The 21,698-nt window shown below is 38.8% G+C and overlaps 1 protein-coding gene across 2 annotated transcripts in view; it reads left to right on the top strand.

Moving 5' to 3' along the window:
• The first annotated feature begins 9,933 nt into the window (after positions 1-9,933).
• Positions 9,934-21,698, top strand: part of LOC145766944 (DNA repair protein Ku80-like) — a 47,038-nt gene continuing 35,273 nt past the window's right edge. Inside the window, exons 1-3 of one of the 2 annotated variants that reach the window (XM_082578655.1) lie at positions 9,934-10,141; positions 10,483-10,545; positions 15,366-15,479. In XM_082578655.1, coding sequence (XP_082434781.1) covers positions 10,528-10,545; positions 15,366-15,479 — 132 coding nt within the window. In that variant the 5' untranslated portion in view covers positions 9,934-10,141; positions 10,483-10,527. Of the gene's footprint in view, positions 10,142-10,199; positions 10,546-15,365; positions 15,480-21,698 lie in introns of those variants that run through there. The other variant, XM_082578654.1, reaches the window with a different exon arrangement.

Below are 21,698 nucleotides of genomic sequence, written 5' to 3'. Positions count from 1 at the left end.
AACCCCTGCAAATCTAAACATTTGAGTTTCTTTGCTGAATTCACTGTTAAAATGGTGTTGTTTTAGCAATGCAGAAAAATGAATCATCTCTTCAGGCAGTGATCCTTCTAGATCATCTGGATAATAGTGAAGCAATGTTTTAGCACTCTCTTCAATTTTACAGTTAGACATGGTGTTTAATTCCGCCAGAAACGAAAATCTTATTTGAAGACGATCGTATGCTGCAATTCAGGATTACACTGTAGCGATCCATTATTTCATCGTATAAGTTTTCCTGCCTTTTACTAAAGTTTCTGTAATTTTCCATGCAACTGCTCCCAAAGAAAATAGAAAAAAGGGCGCACACAATAAAATGGTTTGCTCGTCCTTTGACGAGAGCTCTAACATATCAAACCAGCTCAATTAGACAACGAGCTCACACGAAATCAGCTCTATAAAATCGGACGAGCTCTAACATATCAAACCAGCTCAATTAGACAACGAGCTCACACGAAACCAGCTCTATAAAATCGGACGAGCTCTATCACATCAAACCAGCTCAGTTAGACCAGTTCAGCTCTCAGGAAAACATTAAATTGATTGTTTAATTAAAATGTAATAACTCGTGATAATGTTTCATTATCCTGTAATTTCATTATTCTGTACTGTTTAAATTCAAATTGTGTTATAGACCTACAACATTATACGAACACCTTCTGATAACTTAAAATTATAATTCGAATAACAATTGTGTGGAAATTAGATAATGGAGTCAGATAGCCAAACTAGCTAAATTAGATAAATAGAAATTTCATCAGGCAGTTAGACAGCCTTAATCTTAATTCAACTTATAAACAAAACATTCTCATACTTAAGCTTATACTTAAATAAGCTAAATAATATGTTACCACTTTGGTTACCCCGCACGTAAGTAGGTTTTTAAAAATAAAAGTAAGTTTAACAAGATAACCAAAATTATGGAGACTCTGGTAAGTACATTATGCTACAAAACTTTTATTTCTACGTCAATAAAAAAAAAAAAAAAAAAAAAACACGAGCTCACAATTATTTTGTAAAAACATGTCACCTTTTATGATTTCACGCGTTAGTTTGCCAACAATTTTTCTGCAGTTCATTGCAGACTACTTTTTTTAAAGCACCATGCCGGCAATTTATTGCTTGTTAAACGTAACTGATTTTTCTTGTTCGCTCAATAAAGCGAATCGTTCAACGGCAGACTACTCCTTTCAGCAGCCAATGTCGACAATTTATTTAATTTTATGCCGAAACGCCAATTGCCAATGTAATGTTTTTAAACGTTGCTTAGATAAAGCCTACTAATTGCCAACAAGTTGCCGTTGCAGGGAAACATAATTAGGTAATTTTTTGTAGTATTATCGCAGGGTCAAATGTTACTTAAATACTTAGCTCATTTTAATATACTTTTTTTGCAACTAGCATGCAACTAGCATGCAACTACATGCAACTAGCATAGAGATTACGAGGTTCGAGCCTCAATCTCACTTTTTATGCAGACGTACACGTGCAGGCACAGCTCTGCAAAGCGTTATGGTGTCGCTTCCAAGCAACCATCCGTGAGTTTGTGCGTCTTTTTACTCCAACAAGGAGATCTCCGAATAGGAGAAATCATTGTGAAGACTTTAATTCACAACTTTGCCACCCTTATGTTCTCAGCTGAAGCACTCAGTTTGTATAACTCTGTGGGGCAAAGACAGGGGAAATTATGCGAAGCCACCCAAAGAGGTTGTACTTTTCGTGTGCCCCAATTTTTTTTAATATTACTAGGAGCTAACATGATTTAAGAAACGTTGTTTCTGTTTTTTAGTTTGCATTGCACTACTGTAGATGCACAATTTTTTTTTTATCCTGTAATGGAACTTTTGTGTAAGCTTGCTTGGCATTTGGACATATATTTTCTTTTGTCTCTTGAGAAGGCAGAATCGCTGTCACGTGTTTTGGTGCTGAGATCGACAAAACAGCACTATCCATCACACTTAAACTTTCACTCAGCAAAACAATCCATTGATGACATCACTCGCCTCGACTCAACTGACACTATATAATTTCTTTCATTTGTAATTGTGTATCGAAATATGGCTGATCAACGTTGGATAACCGTTTTGTAGCAAATCCCTGAAAATCTTCTCGACAACCCGTAGGGTTGACTGCAAATCTTAATGTTCAGTGTTCACGTTGCATGAACAGTTTTCGATGTTTTAGTTATGTTGCTGTATAACGTTTTTTTTTCGTCAACAGTGCTATAATCGCCACCAATGATGTCACACGCTGTGAACAACAGTGATGGACCTTTGAACCCCGGAAATGTAGCTAAACAACAACCTTATCAATCAGTGACGTCATCCGCCGAACAGTCGACGGGCAGCTCATGTGATTAAAAGCTGCAAAACCTTGCGTTTACGTTGTATTTTAATATTGTAATTATGTAACTTTATACTGTATTTTTTGTGTCTTTTTAACAGCGCCAAGCTGTTGTGCTGAGACGAATGGTCTTAAGGATTGTCCACTCCAGCATTCGTCCATTTGTTTATTTTGAAGTCTGCAGACTCGCAGCAATTTAGGTTATTTTTGTTTGTTCTAAATACATGTGACTGTTTAATCATCCTATGTAGTTCTTTGCAGGACAGTACAGCGTCTTCCAGTATAGCCATCTCAAGTACGCCTACTTCGGAAAGAGATGCATCTCAGCCAATTGGCAATTCTTTTTCAAGTCTCTTGTAGGCTACAAGCTGGCCAACCTGCTTTTCAAAAGCTCTTGCCTATACACTGTAGGTTATATAGCTTCATCGCAGGAAAAATGCAAACATTGCATTAATGCGAAATCGTTGTCTTTTTCTGCAACTGTCTGCATTTCTTCCAATGCAGCACCAGACATCCAGTGGTTGTCTATTTCAACCTTTCTCTCTTTATAGGTTGTCTGCTAAGCGTTTTTGTTTATTGTGTATGGTTGAGTATGACTGCAAGTCTGCAACTGAGCGTGTGGCATGCAAATGCACATATCTAACGGTTGGCATGGCATGTTACTAACCTATTTAACCTATGTTGGGCAAGCATGCATATGTCCACGAAACATTACTTCAGAAACAAATACTGCATGAAACAACCGCATGGTTTTGAATCATGTAGCCTACTGTATCTTTTTTTAGTTCTGTGTTTTGTTTGCAGTTGCTGAACGACTGTTCAAACTTATGTACATTTACGATTTTGTGAATGGTATTTAGACCTGTCGATGCCTATGTTCTTTTGTTTTAATTAGTTTTGTTCGCCTTTCAAATCGTATCTTTACATTTTGTACAGGTCGACTTATAAACCAAGTCGCTCAATATTTTAAAGTTGAACTTGTAATCAATTTGCTTTGCCTTTTTCAGAAATCTTACATCACATTCATGAACACCAGAAGGACGTGATTATGCGTACTGCCGCCTGCAACGAAAAAAGTGCTTTAGAGCCACCTGCACTCGACTCTCTAGCGCCTCTCAACGAATACTAAAAGCCAAATGCCAACAATTAAATGCTACGACTACGTCAATATCTCCAACTGCGATGATCTCTAGCAAGCAAAAAGCAAGACAAGGCTACATTTGTATCAACTCAATCGGCATGGTCTGCTTTTCAACAGAAAGAGCCAGACAAACAATGAATGCCTGCTACGGTTTTCAACGGCGCTTACAAAACAATTAATGTTTCTACGAGGTGGACTCTTCAACACAGCACAAACTCAGACATTCCTTTGCGGAAGGCGGTGGAACCACGCAGAATCACTTCGCGACACGATATCACAAACACAACACCACATTATTATCATAAACACTAAACATAGCTATTTCACACTATGTCTGTTACAATTGTGTTAACGTTTTAACTCCTTAAATTTGAGCTAAACTTGGTACCCTTGGTTCCAATTTAGCCCAAATTTGGGGGGGCCTCTGTAGCGATCCATTATTTCATCGTATAAGTTTTCCTGCCTTTTACTAAAGTTTCTGTAATTTTCCATGCAACTGCTCCCAAAGAAAATAGAAAAAAGGGCGCACACAATAAAATGGTTTGTTCGTCCTTTGACGAGAGCTCTAACATATCAAACCAGCTCAATTAGACAACGAGCTCACACGAAACCAGCTCTATAAAATCGGACGAGCTCTAACATATCAAACCAGCTCAATTAGACAACGAGCTCACACGAAACCAGCTCTATAAAATCGGACGAGCTCTATCACATCAAACCAGCTCAGTTAGACCAGTTCAGCTCTCAGGAAAACATTAAATTGATTGTTTAATTAAAATGTAATAACTCGTGATAATGTTTCATTATCCTGTAATTTCATTATTCTGTACTGTTTAAATTCAAATTGTGTTATAGACCTACAACATTATACGAACACCTTCTGATAACTTAAAATTATAATTCGAATAACAATTGTGTGGAAATTAGATAATGGAGTCAGATAGCCAAACTAGCTAAATTAGATAAATAGAAATTTCATCAGGCAGTCAGAGAGCCTTAATATAAACAAACCCTTCTCATACTTAAATATAAACTAAACTCATACTTAAATAATCTAAATAAAGATTACCACATTTTTATAAGTTACGCATAAATAAAAAAAATATATAACCACAACACGACGTACACAAAAAAATTCAGTCAATGATTGGCAAATTGAGTCTACTTTGAATCTGCTCGATGGATCGAGTGATGTGGCTTCAGATCCACCTTCACTATCCAAGCATGCTTTTCTCTTTCTTGAAATTTCTTCAATATAATGATGACAGCCACTTAATACTCTACCCTTTTCTTTGAATTATTGAAATTGAGAACTTAATGTTTGGACAAAGTTATGTCGACCCTGAAGCAAATTTGGTGCCTTATTCAAAGTAATTTTGCTATCCTGCAGCGCCCGACTAGTTTTATGAAAAGTTCTGACATCATAAATTTTGTATATCAGGCCTGCAACCAGGGGGGGGGCATTGGGGGCATTTGCCCACCCCCCGAAATTTTTCGGAAACATTTTAAGCGTTCTATGCAGTATGAAATGTACTATGAATAGACGTACGTCGTCACGTACAGCCATACTGTAGAGTGTAGACTATCGAAACCGAAAGTAGGCTACACTGGTTGGAAGCCATGCTAACGATTTTGTTCGATAAATTAGGCTGGCATCCTTATTATCTGTTACTCACATTCCAAGCGCGGAATTGGTGTTAAACGAACTTGCCAAATCAAGTAGGCTAGATAGTTAGACATTATGCTCCAAATTAAAATGTCATTTTGCATTTGCAAAGTTAACTTCTTTGGGCCAACAAACATAAAAGCTTGTTGAGCCAACAAAATGTTTCAGGATTGTAATTTGTAATTACCGTGTTGAGTTTATTCATAGGTATCTGTTTGTGTATGTTGATGTAAATATATGTTATTGATTAATTTATGACTCCAGTCGTGCCAATGCAGTTCGTAGCCTACAGATATTGTATTTTATTTGTAAATTTCTAGTTTCCTATAATGCTGTACTAAACAAAAACGTGATTGACATAAGTTATGACCACTGAACCGTAACATTAACATGGTAGTGCCACACACTCTTGTCCCTTATCAATGGGCGTGGACATTAACATAAAAATGTCACAATGCATCATTTTAATGTTTGTTCTTTAATAAAAATTAAATGCCCCCCCCGAAAATATTTGCTGGTTGCGGGCCTGCTGCATATAATAACATTAATTTGTAAGTGAGATGTCTGCGTGAGTTAAAACCAGAGAAAAAGTTGTAGAGCCCTCGTTCACCCTTGGAAATTAGCTGATGCCCCCTGGGGAGGCGTGCCCCCTGGTTAAGAACCACTGGTTTTACACAATTAGCATTTGTTCTATGATTTTCGTCCTTTATTCGTTCGATCCTGATAATAAGCATGTCAGTTGCTCTTAGGAAGTTGTTATCGGTGTGCCTTAATCCGGCCCTGACAGAGGCATATATATCTGATGTTGATGTAGAGACAACAGCAATCATCTTTAAAAAGTACACAAAGACATAGGAGTTCGATTCTAGGATGTATTCCAGTTAGAAATCCCTGACTGGATAATCGACCCATTCTGTGATATTTCCGAACATGAAGTTCTTGGGAAGAAACTGATATAATAACATTGCAAAGCGATTTTGCACTAAACCGAAATTCAATATCTCATATCAATCGTTCTGGCTACAACCAAATCAAAGAGAAATAGTCTCACGTGTGGAATCGGGTCAAAGTTTTTAGGGCTTTTGATAGCCTACTCTATTGCATTTGCATGAATGCTCTCTACAATTCTGATGCTAATTGTCAAATCGTCTTGTTTCAGATAGTTTACTTGTTGACAATTCCCCGCCGCAGCTGTGTTATCTGTTTACAAATGCAACCTAATTCGTACCATGAACAATTCGTACCGTCAGTTCGTACCTTGAAAAGATTGAGAGAAAAAATTAAAAAAGGCGAAGTCGCTGATCGCAGTTTCCACAAACATTTAAAATTTTCCGCAAACAAACAAAAACTCTTAGGATCAATACCAGAAATTTAAAAATGTTTGCGGAAACTCCGATCAACCCTAACCCCTAACCCTTTTAAAATGTTTGCGGAAACTCCGATCAACCCTAACCCTAACAATTTTAAAATGTTTGCGGAAACTGCGATCAGCGACTTCGGCAAACTCTTAGTCTTAGCATAGATATCTTATATATAGATATGCAACTCAGTGGTGCGTAACGATGTTTGAAGGCTAACAGCGTAGCTATGGCTGTATGCATTGACTTCAAACTTGGCACAGCAAAACAACTTTATTTTTAATATATTTTTTTGGTTTTTGTTTAAATAAAACTTTCTTCGTTTTCAAGCTGACGTATGGATTGCTTGTGATGACGTCACATTCTCGTTCCGCATGGACTGCTTTATGGAGATTCTGGCGATTGAAAACAAATCACAGTCACAGAGGGTACCTCTAAATACCCATTGTCTGGCATTGTAGGCATTGTCGGGCATTGTCAGGCATTGTCGGCTTTTTGGGGGGTTGTGGAGCATTTTCAGGGGTTGTCGAACATTTTCAGGGGTTTCAGGTATTGTAGAGTAGGCTAACTACTTTCAGGCATTGTTGGGAATTTCTAGGCATTGTGTAGGATTTCCAGGCATTGTCGATCATTATCAGTGGTTGACAGGCTTGTGAGGCATTGTCGAACATTTTCAGGCATTATCGAACATATTCAGGGGTTGTCGAGCATTTTCAGGGGTTGTCAGGCATTGTAGAGTAGCTACTTTCAGGCATTGTTGGGAATTTCCAAGCATTGTCTAGGATTTCCAGACATTGTCGATCAATATCAGTGTTTGACAGGTTTGGTAGTCATTATGGAACATTTTCAGGCATTGTCGAACATTTTCAGGGATTGTCGAGCATTTTCAGGGGTTGTCAGGCATTGTAGAGTAGCTACTTTCAGACATTTGTTTGGAATTTCCAGGCATTGTCTAGGATTTCCAGGCATTGTCGATCAATATCAGTGTTTGACAGGTTTGGTAGTCATTATGGAACATTTTCAGGGATTGTCGAACATTTTCAGGGGTTGTCAGGCGTTGTAGAGTAGCTACTTTCAGGCCTTGTTGAGAATTTCCAGGCATTGTCTAGGATTTCCAGGCATTGTTGATCATTATTAGTGGTTGACAGGTTTGTCAGGCATTGTCGAACATTTTCAGGGGTTGTCTAGCATTTTCAGGGGTAGTCAGGCATTCTAGATTAAGCTACTTTCAGGCATTGTTGGGCATTTCCTAGCATTGTCTAGGATTTCCAGGCATTGTCGATCATCATTGGTTTTTGACACGTTTGTCAGGCATTGTCGAACATTTTCATGCATTTTTATTCTCAGCTCTGCATGCGCAGCAGAATGATCCCTTTCTATTTTGCGTAGGTTGTAAACGTATTTACAGTATACACAAACACAGCAGCGTTTAAATGATCTGGCTATCATAAGTATCGACAATGCCTGACAAACCTGTCAAAACCTGGTAATGATCGACAACCCAAGAAAACGTTCGACAATGCCTAACAAACCTATCTAACACTGAATATGTTCGACAATGCCTGGAAATCCTAGACAATGCCTGAAGATGTCCGACAATCAGTGGCGTAGCTAGGGGGGAAGGAGGGGCGGACCGCCCCGGGCGGCACGTCTGGGGGCGGCACTTTCAGACTACGATTTTTGATTTTGATTATAATCTGATAAAAACGCATTTCATTTTCACACAGGGCCGGATTTAACTGATGGGGGGCCCGGGGGCACTTTTAGATCAGGAGCCCCCGTGCAAAAAACTTCGCCTACGGCGCGAAACACCCCCTCAACGTCTACAGTAGCATCAATCCAGCACTGCACAACATTTTGCAGAAACCACAAAAGCTAAAAGAAAAAAACTAACACGAAATCACATTTTTTTTACATAGGGGGCCCTTTAAAAGTCGGGGGTCCGGGGTACCTGCACCCTCTGCCTCCCCCCTAAATCCTAGACAATGCCTTGAAATTACCAACAATGCCTGAAAGTAGCTACTCTACAATGCCTGACAACCCCTGAAAATGCTCGACAACCCCTGAATATGTTCGACGATCCCTGAAAATGTTCGACAATGCCTGAAAATGTTCCATAATGACTACCAAACCTGTCAACCACTGATATTGATCAACAATGCCTGGAAATCCTTGACAATGCCTGGAAATTCCCAACAATGCCTGAAAGTAACTACTCTACAATGCCTGACAACCCCTGAAAATGTTTGGCAATGCCTGAAAATGTTCTATATTGCCTAACAAACCCGTCAACCACTGATAATGATCGACAATGCCTGGAAATCCTACACAATGCCTGAAAGTAGCTACTCTACAATGCCTGGCAACCCCTGAAAATGCTTGAAAATTTCCGACAATGCCTAACAACAAGCCTGTCAACCATTGATAAGTAGGTAAAGACCTTTTTTGGAGCTGTAGTTTCAGGACAAGATGAAGTTTTATTCAATTAATCTACTGAGTGTTACCAAAATGAAAGTTACTGCTGGCTACCGAAAGCTGTGCTATAGCATTTGGTAGCCTAGTTATGGTGTGTACCAAACATTAAAATTGTCTTGGTTTGGCGGTTGGATCCGTGATGCTAATGAAGCTGTCTCAGCAGGGGGGAGGATGCCCCCTGCCCTCAAATTTTCTCTGGATGGGGGGCAATGGTGCCCTTTTAAGGTCATGTAAGCTACTGCACATTTTGCAATATAGGCTAACAACTTCTGCTATTCCCTTTTAGCCAAATTATAGGGCCTATAGCCTACAGTAGGCCCACACAAATTATCCCGTGGACACATTTTATACTTTGCAGCAGATTGTGATGCTATGAATGGGAAATTTACCTTTCGTTTCTTGTTCAAGCTATTTCAATCATTCATCTGTCTCACATTTCGACTTTCATGGCTAATAACGGGAAAACGAACGAGTTGCCCAGCATTATCGCTACCGTATATTTCACTCTACAATCGTTCCGGCGCCCCTCTATCTCAGGTTTGTAAACTGCCTACAACAAGCTTTAATGAGTCACTGGAAATAAGCTTAAATGGTAGTTCCAACGATCATGAAACAGAAGTTGCATAACCTACGTGAAGAAAGATTATTGTCTTGATTTTTCATAGTAGGCTATTCTGTGAAAACTTGAAATATAGGCCAAACAAAATATTCCAAAGGAGCTCAAAAGCCGCCACTCGCCAAGCCCAAACCGTACAATAATAGCCTACCATAGATACGCTAGCCAAGCTGGCAACCTTGATTGTTGATTGTGTCCATAAAGTCAGTCGAGCGTGACGATAATTCCACGATTGCTGAGTTGCATATCTATATATAAGATATCTATGGTCTTAGGATCATTACCGGAAATTTTTAAATGTTTGCGGAAACTGGGGACAAACGGAAACTGCGATCAGCGACTTCGGCTTTGTTCTATTTTTTTCTCTCGATCTTTTCAGTTTGTTAACTTTGTTTGTTTGCGGATACCGATACCTATAACCGATACCCTTACCCTTTTAAAATGTTTGCGGAAACTGCGATCAGCGACTTCGCCTCTTTTTAATTTTTTTTCTTGATCTTTTCAAGGTACGAACTGACGGTATGAATTGTTCATGGTACGAATTAGGTTGCACCCTCTGTTTACTGGGCTATTGTAATTACTTATTGTTTGTTTTTTTTGCATGTTTGGTAGTAAATATAGACATTTTGGTCTGATGCAAATAAATGATAAAAAAATAAATCAACTAACTTATATAGCCTATACAATAAAATGTCGATGACTTGCAGTAAAATAGCATTTTAAACACACATGAGTCTCTAGCTTTTTTGTAAGTTTAAGCAACAAAAAGATTAGGCCTATAACTATATATTATTGAAAAACTACAGTATAATCCTAATTTATATTGATTTGTTGTTTCCTTTTGAAGTTATAGCAACAATGCAACATCCATAAGATTTTTGAATGCTCTGGGATGGCGCGTGCACCAAAAGTAAGTTTCTACAATTTAATAGATGGTTGGTTGTGGGTAGATAGGGATTGGCAAAATAGAAGAATAAGCTTTTCTAGAAGTATTCTAGAATAATTTTTCGAATTTCGAATATCTATTCTAGAATAATTTTTTCTTAAATTTCTGAAAATGTCACAAAGCTTTGTTTTTATTCTGGTTTTATTGAAGACACATATAAAGGAAAAGTGGCAACAAAACGAAAAACAACAGTATGGTAAATGCCTAGGAGAGCAAGTCTTAGTTACAATGAAGAATGTTTAAAGCTTCTAAATGCTTACCAATGAGCCACAATCACAGTTTTAATGCTGTTAATACAGCACTCGAAAAAGATCTTTCTGAGGATTGGCTAAATACTTATGGGACAAACAACAGCAGGAACTTTTCTTTATATTCAATTGCATTGCTGTTTGGCACAGAATTGAATTGTGTTCCATGTTTCGTAAGATGAAAATAGATGCAAACCCACAGCACAGCAGTCTTCTGACATCTACAAACCGCACTGGTAAAGAAAGAGAGCTGGCCAGCCGTTTTCGCTAGTGCTATTGTCGAAAAGCTATCGCTGAGCCGAATGTAAGTGATCGATGAAAAAACGATAAAAAATTTTGGTAGTTGGAAAAGCAGATATTTTCATTTTGATTCAATGAAAAATTTGATTCGAAATGTCATTTCAATTTGAATAATTCCCTAGTGCAGGGTCATTCCACATGAAAACAGCCAGTATTAAGATATTTCGATAATGATACCTCTCGGATTTTGCGGAAAAATTGTCACACAAAGCTACCAAATGAAAGAATCACAAGTTTTAGATCAATATCTCAAAGGGTTTGTCCATGATAGCCATTTGATTTTCGAGTACCATACCATCTTCGTTTTTGACTTGTAGGGGTGACATATAACAACTTTTGCCATTTTTAGGGCCCTATAACTTCTATTGTAAATGTAATGGAAAACTAAAATTTGTTATACTAGGTAGCTCATTATAAACTATACTACACAATTCATTAACAAAACACAACATTTCTTGATGCATGGGTATTAGGTGGTTCATCAAAATGTTAATATTTTTCCTCGTAAAGGTGTTTTTTTTCAATTTTTGAATACTTCTTACATCCAAACCAATCAGAATATTTGTTTAAAACATGATTATTTGTAATATTTGGAAAGTTTGTTTCTGTCAAGTTGAGTTTGAGAGTTGTGGTGCCATTAACAGAGATCTTATGACAAGCCTTAAAGCAGCCGGCGGCCATGGCCGCTAAGTAGTGCTTGAATGACCACCAGTGCTACCTCCTCAGTCGGCCAATTTGGCCGCTGGTTTCTTCTAGCTAATTATTTCATTTTGCAACAGAATGATCGTAGATTAACTGTCGAAAATATCTAGTATCAAAGAGTGACGCAGAATCAGGTCAGCGCGTCATAATCACCATTGTTGTATTGTGCGGAAACATTTGCTATTGTATGGAAAATATCCAGCTGCGATCACCAGCTATAAGTCTTGTTTGTAATTCCCGACGATTATTTTAACAAAGTGTTAATTCGAAGTGCTAATTTACATCGGCTGGCAATATTGTCGTTTTTATGTAGATTCAATGTTGTCGGACATTGAATCGTTGTTAAAAAGGAGAACTACCCAGACAACAAAATTCGTCATTTTTACCCTGATTTAACGACTGCAAATGTGGAATCAATGTAAAAATGACGGATTTTGTTGTCTAGGTAGACTAGTTGACATCCGAAGGGAAAACATGTGCCTTCAGAGTTGAGAAATGTTTCTGCTGTGTGTTAGTGACTTCACACCCTAAATGGTGACATCATAACGGTATAAATGGTCAAGTTTTATGAAAGGCAGTATGCAGTTGAAACAATTTACTGAGCAGCAAGCAGTTGAAACAATTTAGTGTCCTTAGATGGTCCCGCAATACCGGATTACAATGCCAATAACGCAGTTATTCTGTGGTACAACGATTCTATAGCAGGACGTCGCCCAGACTTCAACCACACTAAGCGATCATTTTAGCATTGTTGCAAGTTTAATTCTATTTACTTGTGCTAGCGTTATTTGTATTTTGGCCTCCAAGCAAGCAGATTTGGCCGCCGAGAAGGAGCTCTCGGTAGGCCACGATGGCTGCCGGAAAAAACACGAGTTTTAAGGCCTGTTATGATGGTCTAAAAACCCTATGAGGCTGAAGTCGCCCTTTTTAGAGATCTAAATGACAATGTGGGCATTTTATGGTCATATTTATTTATTTATTTGTATCAGACAAAGTTGTTCATATTAAAGCCAAAACACAAAAAAAAACAAGACGTAAGGAGTCACTTGGATGACATGTGCATTGTGCATTGTGCAACATATCATTGTAGTGCTTAAAGTATGTCGTTTTATAGAAAGCGTCTCATGGGTCATGACATTCATGCTATGATAAGAGATTTGAAAGATTTGTAACAATGTTGCACAAAGGCAAAGGCATAAACTGTTTTCCGCAATAGAGCATCAAAAGTTGTAACGTTTGCATTAATTTGACATTCACGTGCACTAGTAAAGCGAGGCATATTGTGTAGAATTCGAAATGAGTCATTATAGGCAATTCTAATCCGATTGATCGAACAACGGCGATAATTGTGCCAAAGTTGACAAGCATAAAGAGATGTACACTGTACAGTAAGAGCGAAACAACACTGGCACATATGATCGTCCAACTGCCTGTTGTATTATAGCGTAGCACAAGACTAAAGTATTTTATTAACTGCTAGACTAGACAATCATGGACACTTTCATCCTTGCCATCCAACATTACAAGGAGCACATCCACATAATGAGCAAGATATGCATTTCTTTGAAGAACCTTAGCCTAATAGAAACCTCCCGATTATTCTTGAAAACCACATCGCTCATTCAGCAATATTAAAAAAGTTTGTTTATCCATCAGTAGACCTAATCTTGTTTGATTTGAAACCATCCGGAAAACAAATTCATATATTGCATAATGCATATTCTGCTAATGTAGGCCATTGAAAGCAAATGATGGGCTTTTTTGTGACGTATAAAAAAATATTTGGCACCTAAGTCAGCGTCAACCAGTGTGAATGGTTTAATTCGCCTTGATAGCTCAGTTGGTTAGCGTGTATTTAACAATATTTTTTTAATATTGTTGAACGAGCAGTGTGGATTTCAATAAATAATGTTCCGTGGGTTGCTATTAGGCCAAGGTTCTTCAAAGAAATGCATATCTTGCCCATCATGTGGATGTGCTCCTTGTAATGTTGGGTGATGGATAAAAGTGTCCATGTCGTCTAACAGTGAATAAAATACTTTAGTTTTGTTATACTCTGCAACCGGCAGTTAGGGTTAAAATGTCTACATAGTCATTTAGGGGTCTTCAATCTAGTCTAAACTTTACCATTGCAGATTTAGTACGGCCAACACCGGCTTGGAGTCGATTCAAGGTTTTCCACTTTGCCCAGGGGCGTTTGCTTCTGGGGGAAGGGACTCTGATGGTGGAACCTTCGTTTTCATGTGTTTCTTTTTTTATTGAAATTAATGGCTGAAATTGGAGTAGCACAAAGCCAATCTGCTCATTCTGAGGGTTTGTGGGTTAGTGCCCCACTCCGAGTTGGTAAGCTTTCTTAAGATGTTGTTTCTGGTGTGAATGGGTAAAAAAGGGCCATTTCTGTCTGATATGGTTTTCAGACCCTCTAAGATCTCTATTAACCACAACTCTCAAACTTGATTTGGTAGAAGCAAAGTTTTTAAGTATTACAAATAATCATGTTTTAGACAAATATTCATCTTTTAGAATATATAAAGTTGGGCGCTTAACCAACTGAGCTATTGGGCCAGATATCGATATGTTGATTTTTTTGGTTGTATTGCTTATGGGAGCACTACAATTATTTTTGTTTTCACTGCTTGTATACCAACTTTGGAGTCACTTGTGAGGAACACATTATTATTAATATTGGAAAAGTATGTACAAAATTGACTGATTGATTACATTTTAGCAAGCCTTGGCCTTTTAAGTCGGTGCTTCAATGGTAAGTATGAAGTCTCAAGAGCACAGCAGCGTTACACTTGCCAGATCTGAAATTTTGTTTGACCATAAAATTTCTGTGTCTTAAATCTTGATTTTATTCATGAAAAAAGCTATAAAACTGTTTGTGACTTTGGTTAAAACATAATTTCAAACTGTTCTACTAGTCAACAGACAACTGCCTTAAACACTTGAGGACGGATGACATATATAAACGTGTAAAAAAACTTTTGCAATAAGACGGATGACATGTATATATATGCACAATGCACATTCTGTTGACAAAACAACAGGTGCCATTTATATACACACAACTTTCAGTAATTTTTTTATGTCAAAATCGGAAACATTATTATGTTGTTGATTGAGGGAACCACTGAACAGAAGAGCAATTCAGAAACACAATTGTAACAGTAAAAATGTAAATTTTTCTGATATTAAGCCCATCTGGCAGGCTATGCAAGATAAAAGGAAAACCGTCCGCAAGTGGTTAAAATTAAAGCACATTGTAGCACTAGCCGGCTGCATAGCCGAGTGGTGAGAACACTGGAACGGCAATCAAAAGGATGCCAGTTTGATACCGCTTAAGAGCATGCCTCTGTGTCTTTGGCAGGACACTTAAACGCATGCCTGAATGTGGACTTGAAGATTGGCTTCCTTGCCTTCCCGTCCACTTAATCTAAATCTTCAACCACCACGTGTAAGCCTGGATACGACAAAAAAAACACATTGTAAATAAGATCCAAACACTTCCAAATGTTTGTGTTGTTTTTGCAGGATGCGCTTGTCATATGTTTGGATGTGGGTTTGGGAATGCAACAGCATGCTCCTGGCAAAGTATCTGCATTGGATCAGTCTTGTAGCATTGCATCAATGCTGATACAACGAAAGGTAGCATTGTGCATATTTAACTAAACTTGCTTGTTGCATCACTTTGAAGCTGTATAGATGAAATCACAATTTTTTTGGGTCAGTTCAATTTATTTTTTATTGCTGGCACGAATATTAGGCTGGGCCAGAAAAGGAGTTATTTTCAAGAATTTATACTACAAGGTTGTAAGTCACCTAAAAGTTGTGAATGGGTATCAGAAAGAAACCCATGATAAAACTGTTATTTTTAAAAGACATCTTATAGTCACACACTCCTTTACCCTAGCAATCGTTTCCGACAAGACAACAAATTGACTAAATTGATGATTTCTCACAATTCTCAGGCTGTGAATGACCGCCAGGTCTCATGCTGGTACCAAAATATGTAGAAAAGACAGCCAAAGAGCATATAACTTATACGGTACATGATATCTGTGAAACAATTAATTAGACTTTAAAAAAAAAATATTCACATTTATGGACTATGGTCAATTATTGAACAAAATGAAAATTAGTTATCCCAAAATCTACCGATGGAAGTCAATTACTTTTAAGCAACATCAGTACACTATACACTCATACAATAAACACTCATATTAGTCCCAACTGTACAAAATGGAGGCCAGTGACTTATTTGTCACAACCTCAGTTGACGTTGCCAGTCCATGCGTCCAGTGACTTATTTGTCACAACCTCAGTTGACGTTGCCAGTCCATGCAGCATCCTTCACAACTCTGTATAGTGCCTGGAGCTGCTCTTCAGATTTGGAGGCCTTGTTTTTGTTCAAATCTGTGGCGAGTCCTAGTACCCGCTCTACTGCGTCATTCACAACAGGCCACAACTTTCTTGCCATGAATCATGATGGTAGTTGTCTGAGGTGGTCCATTGTGCAACTGGGAGCTTGACAAAGCTGGAGTCAATACCCAAGAGCTCAAACATGCTCCAAGAGTCATGTCCAATGAAGTCTTTGAGGGCTTTACTACCCAATTGATGTGAGGCTGGCATCTCCTGTTTTCTTGTCTGTGGACTGTCTGTCGCATCATGGTACCTCAGCTGTCAGCATAGCCTTTCTTCTCATCTGTTTTTCAGATGTTTGGTCCGAAAACAGTGCCAAAGAGATTAATCTCTCTGAGAGATACCACAAATGTTTTTGTAGCGTCTGTTTGGTTGGAGCAGCAAAGGAGAGAAATTTGGCAGGCCATTTCATGCTGATACTGGCCTCTGCCTTGAGGAGGTTCTTCATTAGTGCCGGGTCATTTGATGGTGCATTGGCAGCACTCATGCACGTCAGCCATCCTTTCATGTAGAAGCTTGCCAAAAATACAGCAAGACTGGTGATGTCTTCCAATTCTTCGGTTGCATATACACAGAGATGTACGTATACGCCGCAAATTCTACGCCGTATAGACTTGCGGCATAGACTTTTTGTTTACGCTAACGCTTGCGGCCACATTTTTTGGATAGTTTGCGCTTGAGGCTACGCCGTAAAGTTTTTGCGGTTTTTTAGCACATAGCGTCAACGCATACTTTTTAATGTCTTTTTTTCGCTACAACACGCCAATACCTTCCAGCGCTGCAGTTGAAAGAATGTTTTCAATGGGCAAAGACATATTGGAACCAAAACACAGCAAAATGTCAGATGAACATTTTCAGATGCTTGTGTTTCTTCGTGGAAATTCAAAATAAAACTTGTTTGTTTCAAGTGGTTTATACCGTGTGAATGTTTGGCACCTAGCAAACAAAATTAGTTTGCGTTAGTGTATGCGCTAACGCTGACGCCGCCAACATTTTTTACAAGTTACGTTGACGCATGCGGCGTATAGTTTTTCGAACGTTTGCGTTTACGCTGACGGTGTCAATATTTTTGTATGCGCATACATCACTGCATATACATCCCCAAGCTGGCATCGGAAGAGTGCCTCCTTAAACGTGTACAAAGTCTTGCTAATCCTAAGGGCGACGGGCGTGGTGGAATGCCCAAGGCCAGGGTTACTCAACTGGCGGACCTCGGTTCGAATCCAGACCTTCTGAGTGTTGAAGGTGGACCTTGAGCTTTTGAAAGAGTAACCTCATCACCACATTTTAGGGCCTCTATAAACAGATTTCCATTAGGAAAAAGCAATTTTTTGTGATTATCCAAAGAGCTGGGGGCTTCGCCCCCAGACCCTTCAACACTTTGCTGTCTTTTCTGATGTGCGATCCACACAGCTACACTACAAAAGAAGCACAGTACATTTTTTCCTTTTTTATATCTTTGTTTGTGTCAGACAAAAATCCAAGTCATGTTACATACTACCTGAAAAGTGTTTCAGTGCTTGTAAGCTACTGGTTGTTTAATTTTCGTGGTTGCATATGAAATATTCACCGGACCGCAAAAATTTTCCACTTGTCAAAATGCACCTTTGCTAACATTAGTTGAGTAGCCCTGCCCCAGGCGCTTTGATGGTGATGGATCTCCGACTGGCAGGGATGGTCCCTCCAAGAAACATGGAGCAAGTCTTTTAGGCGCAGACACTTAGGCACCGGTCAAATAGTTGCGCTGTGGCGTCTGGATATTTAGGTGTGGAGCACTGTGGCGCCCGTTGATTTAGGTGCTATTCCTGGTAAAGTCTGCGGATTGTATCAGCTTGGCAGGTAGGGCAATGCTTTTCACACAAAATGTTATATTGAACAAAAAAATATGTCATGGCTTCCGTGAGTGAAGCTGCTTAAAGGGGACCTGAAATGAAAAATGAAAATTTTTTTGTTGATTCTTTGGTGTTTAAGTATTATCTTTTTCGAAAAATTTTTTTGATAAACTTTTTTATTTGGCAAATATAACGAAAAGAAAATCAGCCACCGGATGGCGCTATGTGCCTTATGACGTAGTTGGTTGTTAAATCAGTTGGTAGCTTCATACATTTGCATTAACACTGGAAGCGTTGCACAAGTCGTAACTCGTAATCTTTAAAGATATCTGAATTCAGAAAAGGATTTTTGTTTGAACCAAAAAGACAGTGCCTTGACAGAGATGACTGTGATTCGGATTCGAGCTCCGACAGTGCCAGCTCTGACAGTAGTCGGATGGAGAATTTGAAATGGTGTAGGCGTGGAAATAGTGCCATCATGCCAACAATGATAGAAAATGAATGTTGCCAGGAGATTGACGCCGTGGTAGCCAAAACGGACATAGCCCGCCAATGCATAAACCAGGTCGGCAGCTTTGAAAAGATATGCCTGGATACAGAAGTCTTAGAAGCAATTATGGCTGGGCTGAAGGAAGTGGTCGGCGAGGATCTCCGAGATCCAATCTCAAACAGGTCAGTTTAGATAGTTGTAAAATATTATCCAAACTTTGCAGCTTTAGAACCCACACGGTGAACTTGTTCTTATATATGTGCGTTACACATAGCCTATGGTAATGTAAAAAAAATCCAGAGACCAGAGTTAGCCTACCACTGTACATGCACCCTTGCCTGGATCTCAAATCCCAAGGTTTCCATTCTTTCTTACCCTATGTTTTAAATTTCTAGCCTAGGGCTTTTCTACTTTGTGATTTACTGATAATGTTGCAATGAAAAAAAAATGATGATTTTACACTTCTCGGTAAATCACATTTTCTTTTACAGGTTGTACAGATATGTTGCTTATCGCAGCTTCAACTTCTGGATATATGGAAAATTGGGTCGAAAGAGACGTAAAGTAATTCCTGCCTGTGCAGTCTTTGCAATCCGCAACAGATTTCTTGAAAAAGATGGCCAGTATGAAGGATACAAAGAAGCCATTGATGACCACTTGCCTGATGATTTTTAATGAAAATGGAAGTTATCTTGCTGTTTATTGTATTATTAATCAAAATTCTTTTGTAAATACAGTTTCCACCTCTCCAGTGTTTTGCTTGGGACAGTATCTATAACACTGGCCGACACAATTTTTGGTGCGGGCAGTTTTTGAACTGATTTAGACTAACTTTGGGGCGCTGATTCCGAAAATGCAATCAGTTTTTCTCCATCAGGTCAACTTTTTAAGCTACGGTACAGTGATTTTGACTTTTTTACTGTATTTGCCCTAGAAAGTAGCACAAATACAATAGTTTTAATGCTCTCATTACTCTTGCATTACATCCTAAAACAAATAATGAAAGCAGACAATGCCAAAACAATTGTTTTCTGTGTTAAATGCTAGTGGGTGCAAATCAAAACAGCATAATGGTGTATTTTTTTGGAGGGGAGGAATCTAGCGCGCTTATGGTTACAACATCAAGAAGACGTTGTCTCAGTAACACAAATATTTTCTGCAACATCTGTGGTGATTACGCACTAGAGCAGGGGTGGGGAACCCGCGGGCCCAATGCGGCCCACGTGCCCAATGCGGCCCACGTGACTGTTCCATGTGGCCCGCGTCAAAAGTTCTTTACCCAAAATATATTGAAACAACAGCTCAAAAAAGAGTAGGGTGTGCATTCTTGGTATATTGTGAATGGCCTTTAATGACTAGTTAATCCATCATAGAAGATTAAGAATTGCAAGTAAGAGTTGAGTTACAATTAAGAGTTGCAACATCTTCCGTGTCAGCAGATATCACACGACTCACCAAAAATAAAAACTTTCAGCCATCCCACTAGCTGGAAGTGAAATAAATCATTGTCTACTAACTGTCTTCGCTGCATTTTTTATCTGTAAATAAAATTTCGAAATTTTTAGTGGCCCGCCTGCGCCTATTTTTCATTTTATGTGGCCCGCAATACTAAAAAGGTTCCCCACCCCTGCACTAGAGCCTAACAGAAAAACCAATCGATGGTTTTGTAAAGCGTGCTTCTCTTGCTTACTTTAAAGTGAAGTTGGGGGATCAAGATAAGTCTTGGGCTCTCCACATTATTTGCAAAACTTGCAAAGAACGTTTACATCAATGGACGAACAAAAAATAAAAGGATTAAGGTTTGCTATTCCAATGGTGTGGCGTGAACCAAAAGATCATAAAAGCGACTACTATTTTTGTGCAGTAAACATAAAAGACATAAACAGGAAAAATAGGACTTCCTTGCAATATCCAAACCTAGCTTCAGCAATCAGGCCAGTGCAACACAGAGAAAAACTTCCTGTTCCTGATTTTGAAGGTTTGCAACAATTGGATTTACTTTCTGACAGCGAAGCTACTTTTGCAGTTCACTCTCGTAGATCTCTCAATGCAAGTTTATGGCAGACACTTAAGCAAGGTGAAGAATAAGAAGCTACCATATTATTACCTATTAATCATGCGTTTTCAAGTTCTTTGTTGGCTTGCTGAAATTGATTATGTCTTTTGACAATATATTTGACTGGTGGATAGATTTTACATGAGCAATTATTAGGGATGGGCAAAATAGAATACCGAATATAGAATAACCGGTTGTAGAGCCAAACCGGTTTCAAAATGCATATGAAATCGGATAATTGAAACCGCTTTAACGATCGACTTCGTTCAAGTCCGTTTGATCGCAACGAATTCGCTACAGCGAAAGTACAATTGTTTATCGATTTAGTGCGATGCGGCGTAGGAAAAACGCACGAGTTTCATTGTTCGCATTAAAGAGATCTTTCTTGTCAAGCGCTTTGTAGTCCTCACAATCTTGCGGAAGTGTGGCACGCAACAGCTTAATCCGCTTTCATGATTTTTCTCTATTTCGGTACCACAAACCTAACTTGTTTCTGGTAGAATAGAAGGGTCGACTAGCCTTCGCTCAACATTCGAGCTCCCATTCTCGCATGTAAGGCAACCTCCCCCTCACTGGGGACCTATTTGGGGCAAACTTTCAGAAATCTGGCTGTTTGGCCCCCAAATTTTGGGTTGGCTCTTTATGAGCAGGCTGAGAATTATTTTCTAGATTTTAATGTAAGCTTCAGCAATATGGCAATCAAAATGTGTTTTTTGGCAACTCTTGACTTTCTGATTTTTCACCCTGTTTTCTTTTCACACCCGGCTCGACATCAGCATGACCTTTTTTTAGTGAGTTGAAGGGTTAGCTCTCCAATTTTGGTTGGCTTATTGGCCCTTTTTGAAAACCAGTTGGTTTCTTAAGTTTTAATTTAGCCCTTTAGCTTTTTTGGGCCTTGTTTGGCCGTTTTCAAAATGTGAGGGATTGTGGACTGTTTTTTGCAAGTGATTCCTTTTGCCTTGTCTTCTGGAGAAGGTGGTAACAGAACACTAGTAAGGATACTGTGGCAGTGTAATACCAGTACAGGTGTACTATTTTATTTCAATTGTGCTTTTGGACTTGATCCA

This window comes from Aplidium turbinatum, chromosome 3, assembly GCF_918807975.1.
Source record: "Aplidium turbinatum chromosome 3, kaAplTurb1.1, whole genome shotgun sequence".
In the NCBI taxonomy this organism is placed as follows: Eukaryota; Metazoa; Chordata; class Ascidiacea; order Aplousobranchia; family Polyclinidae; genus Aplidium; species Aplidium turbinatum.
Note: the sequence above shows the minus strand (reverse complement) of the source record. Positions and strands in the feature narration are given on the sequence as shown.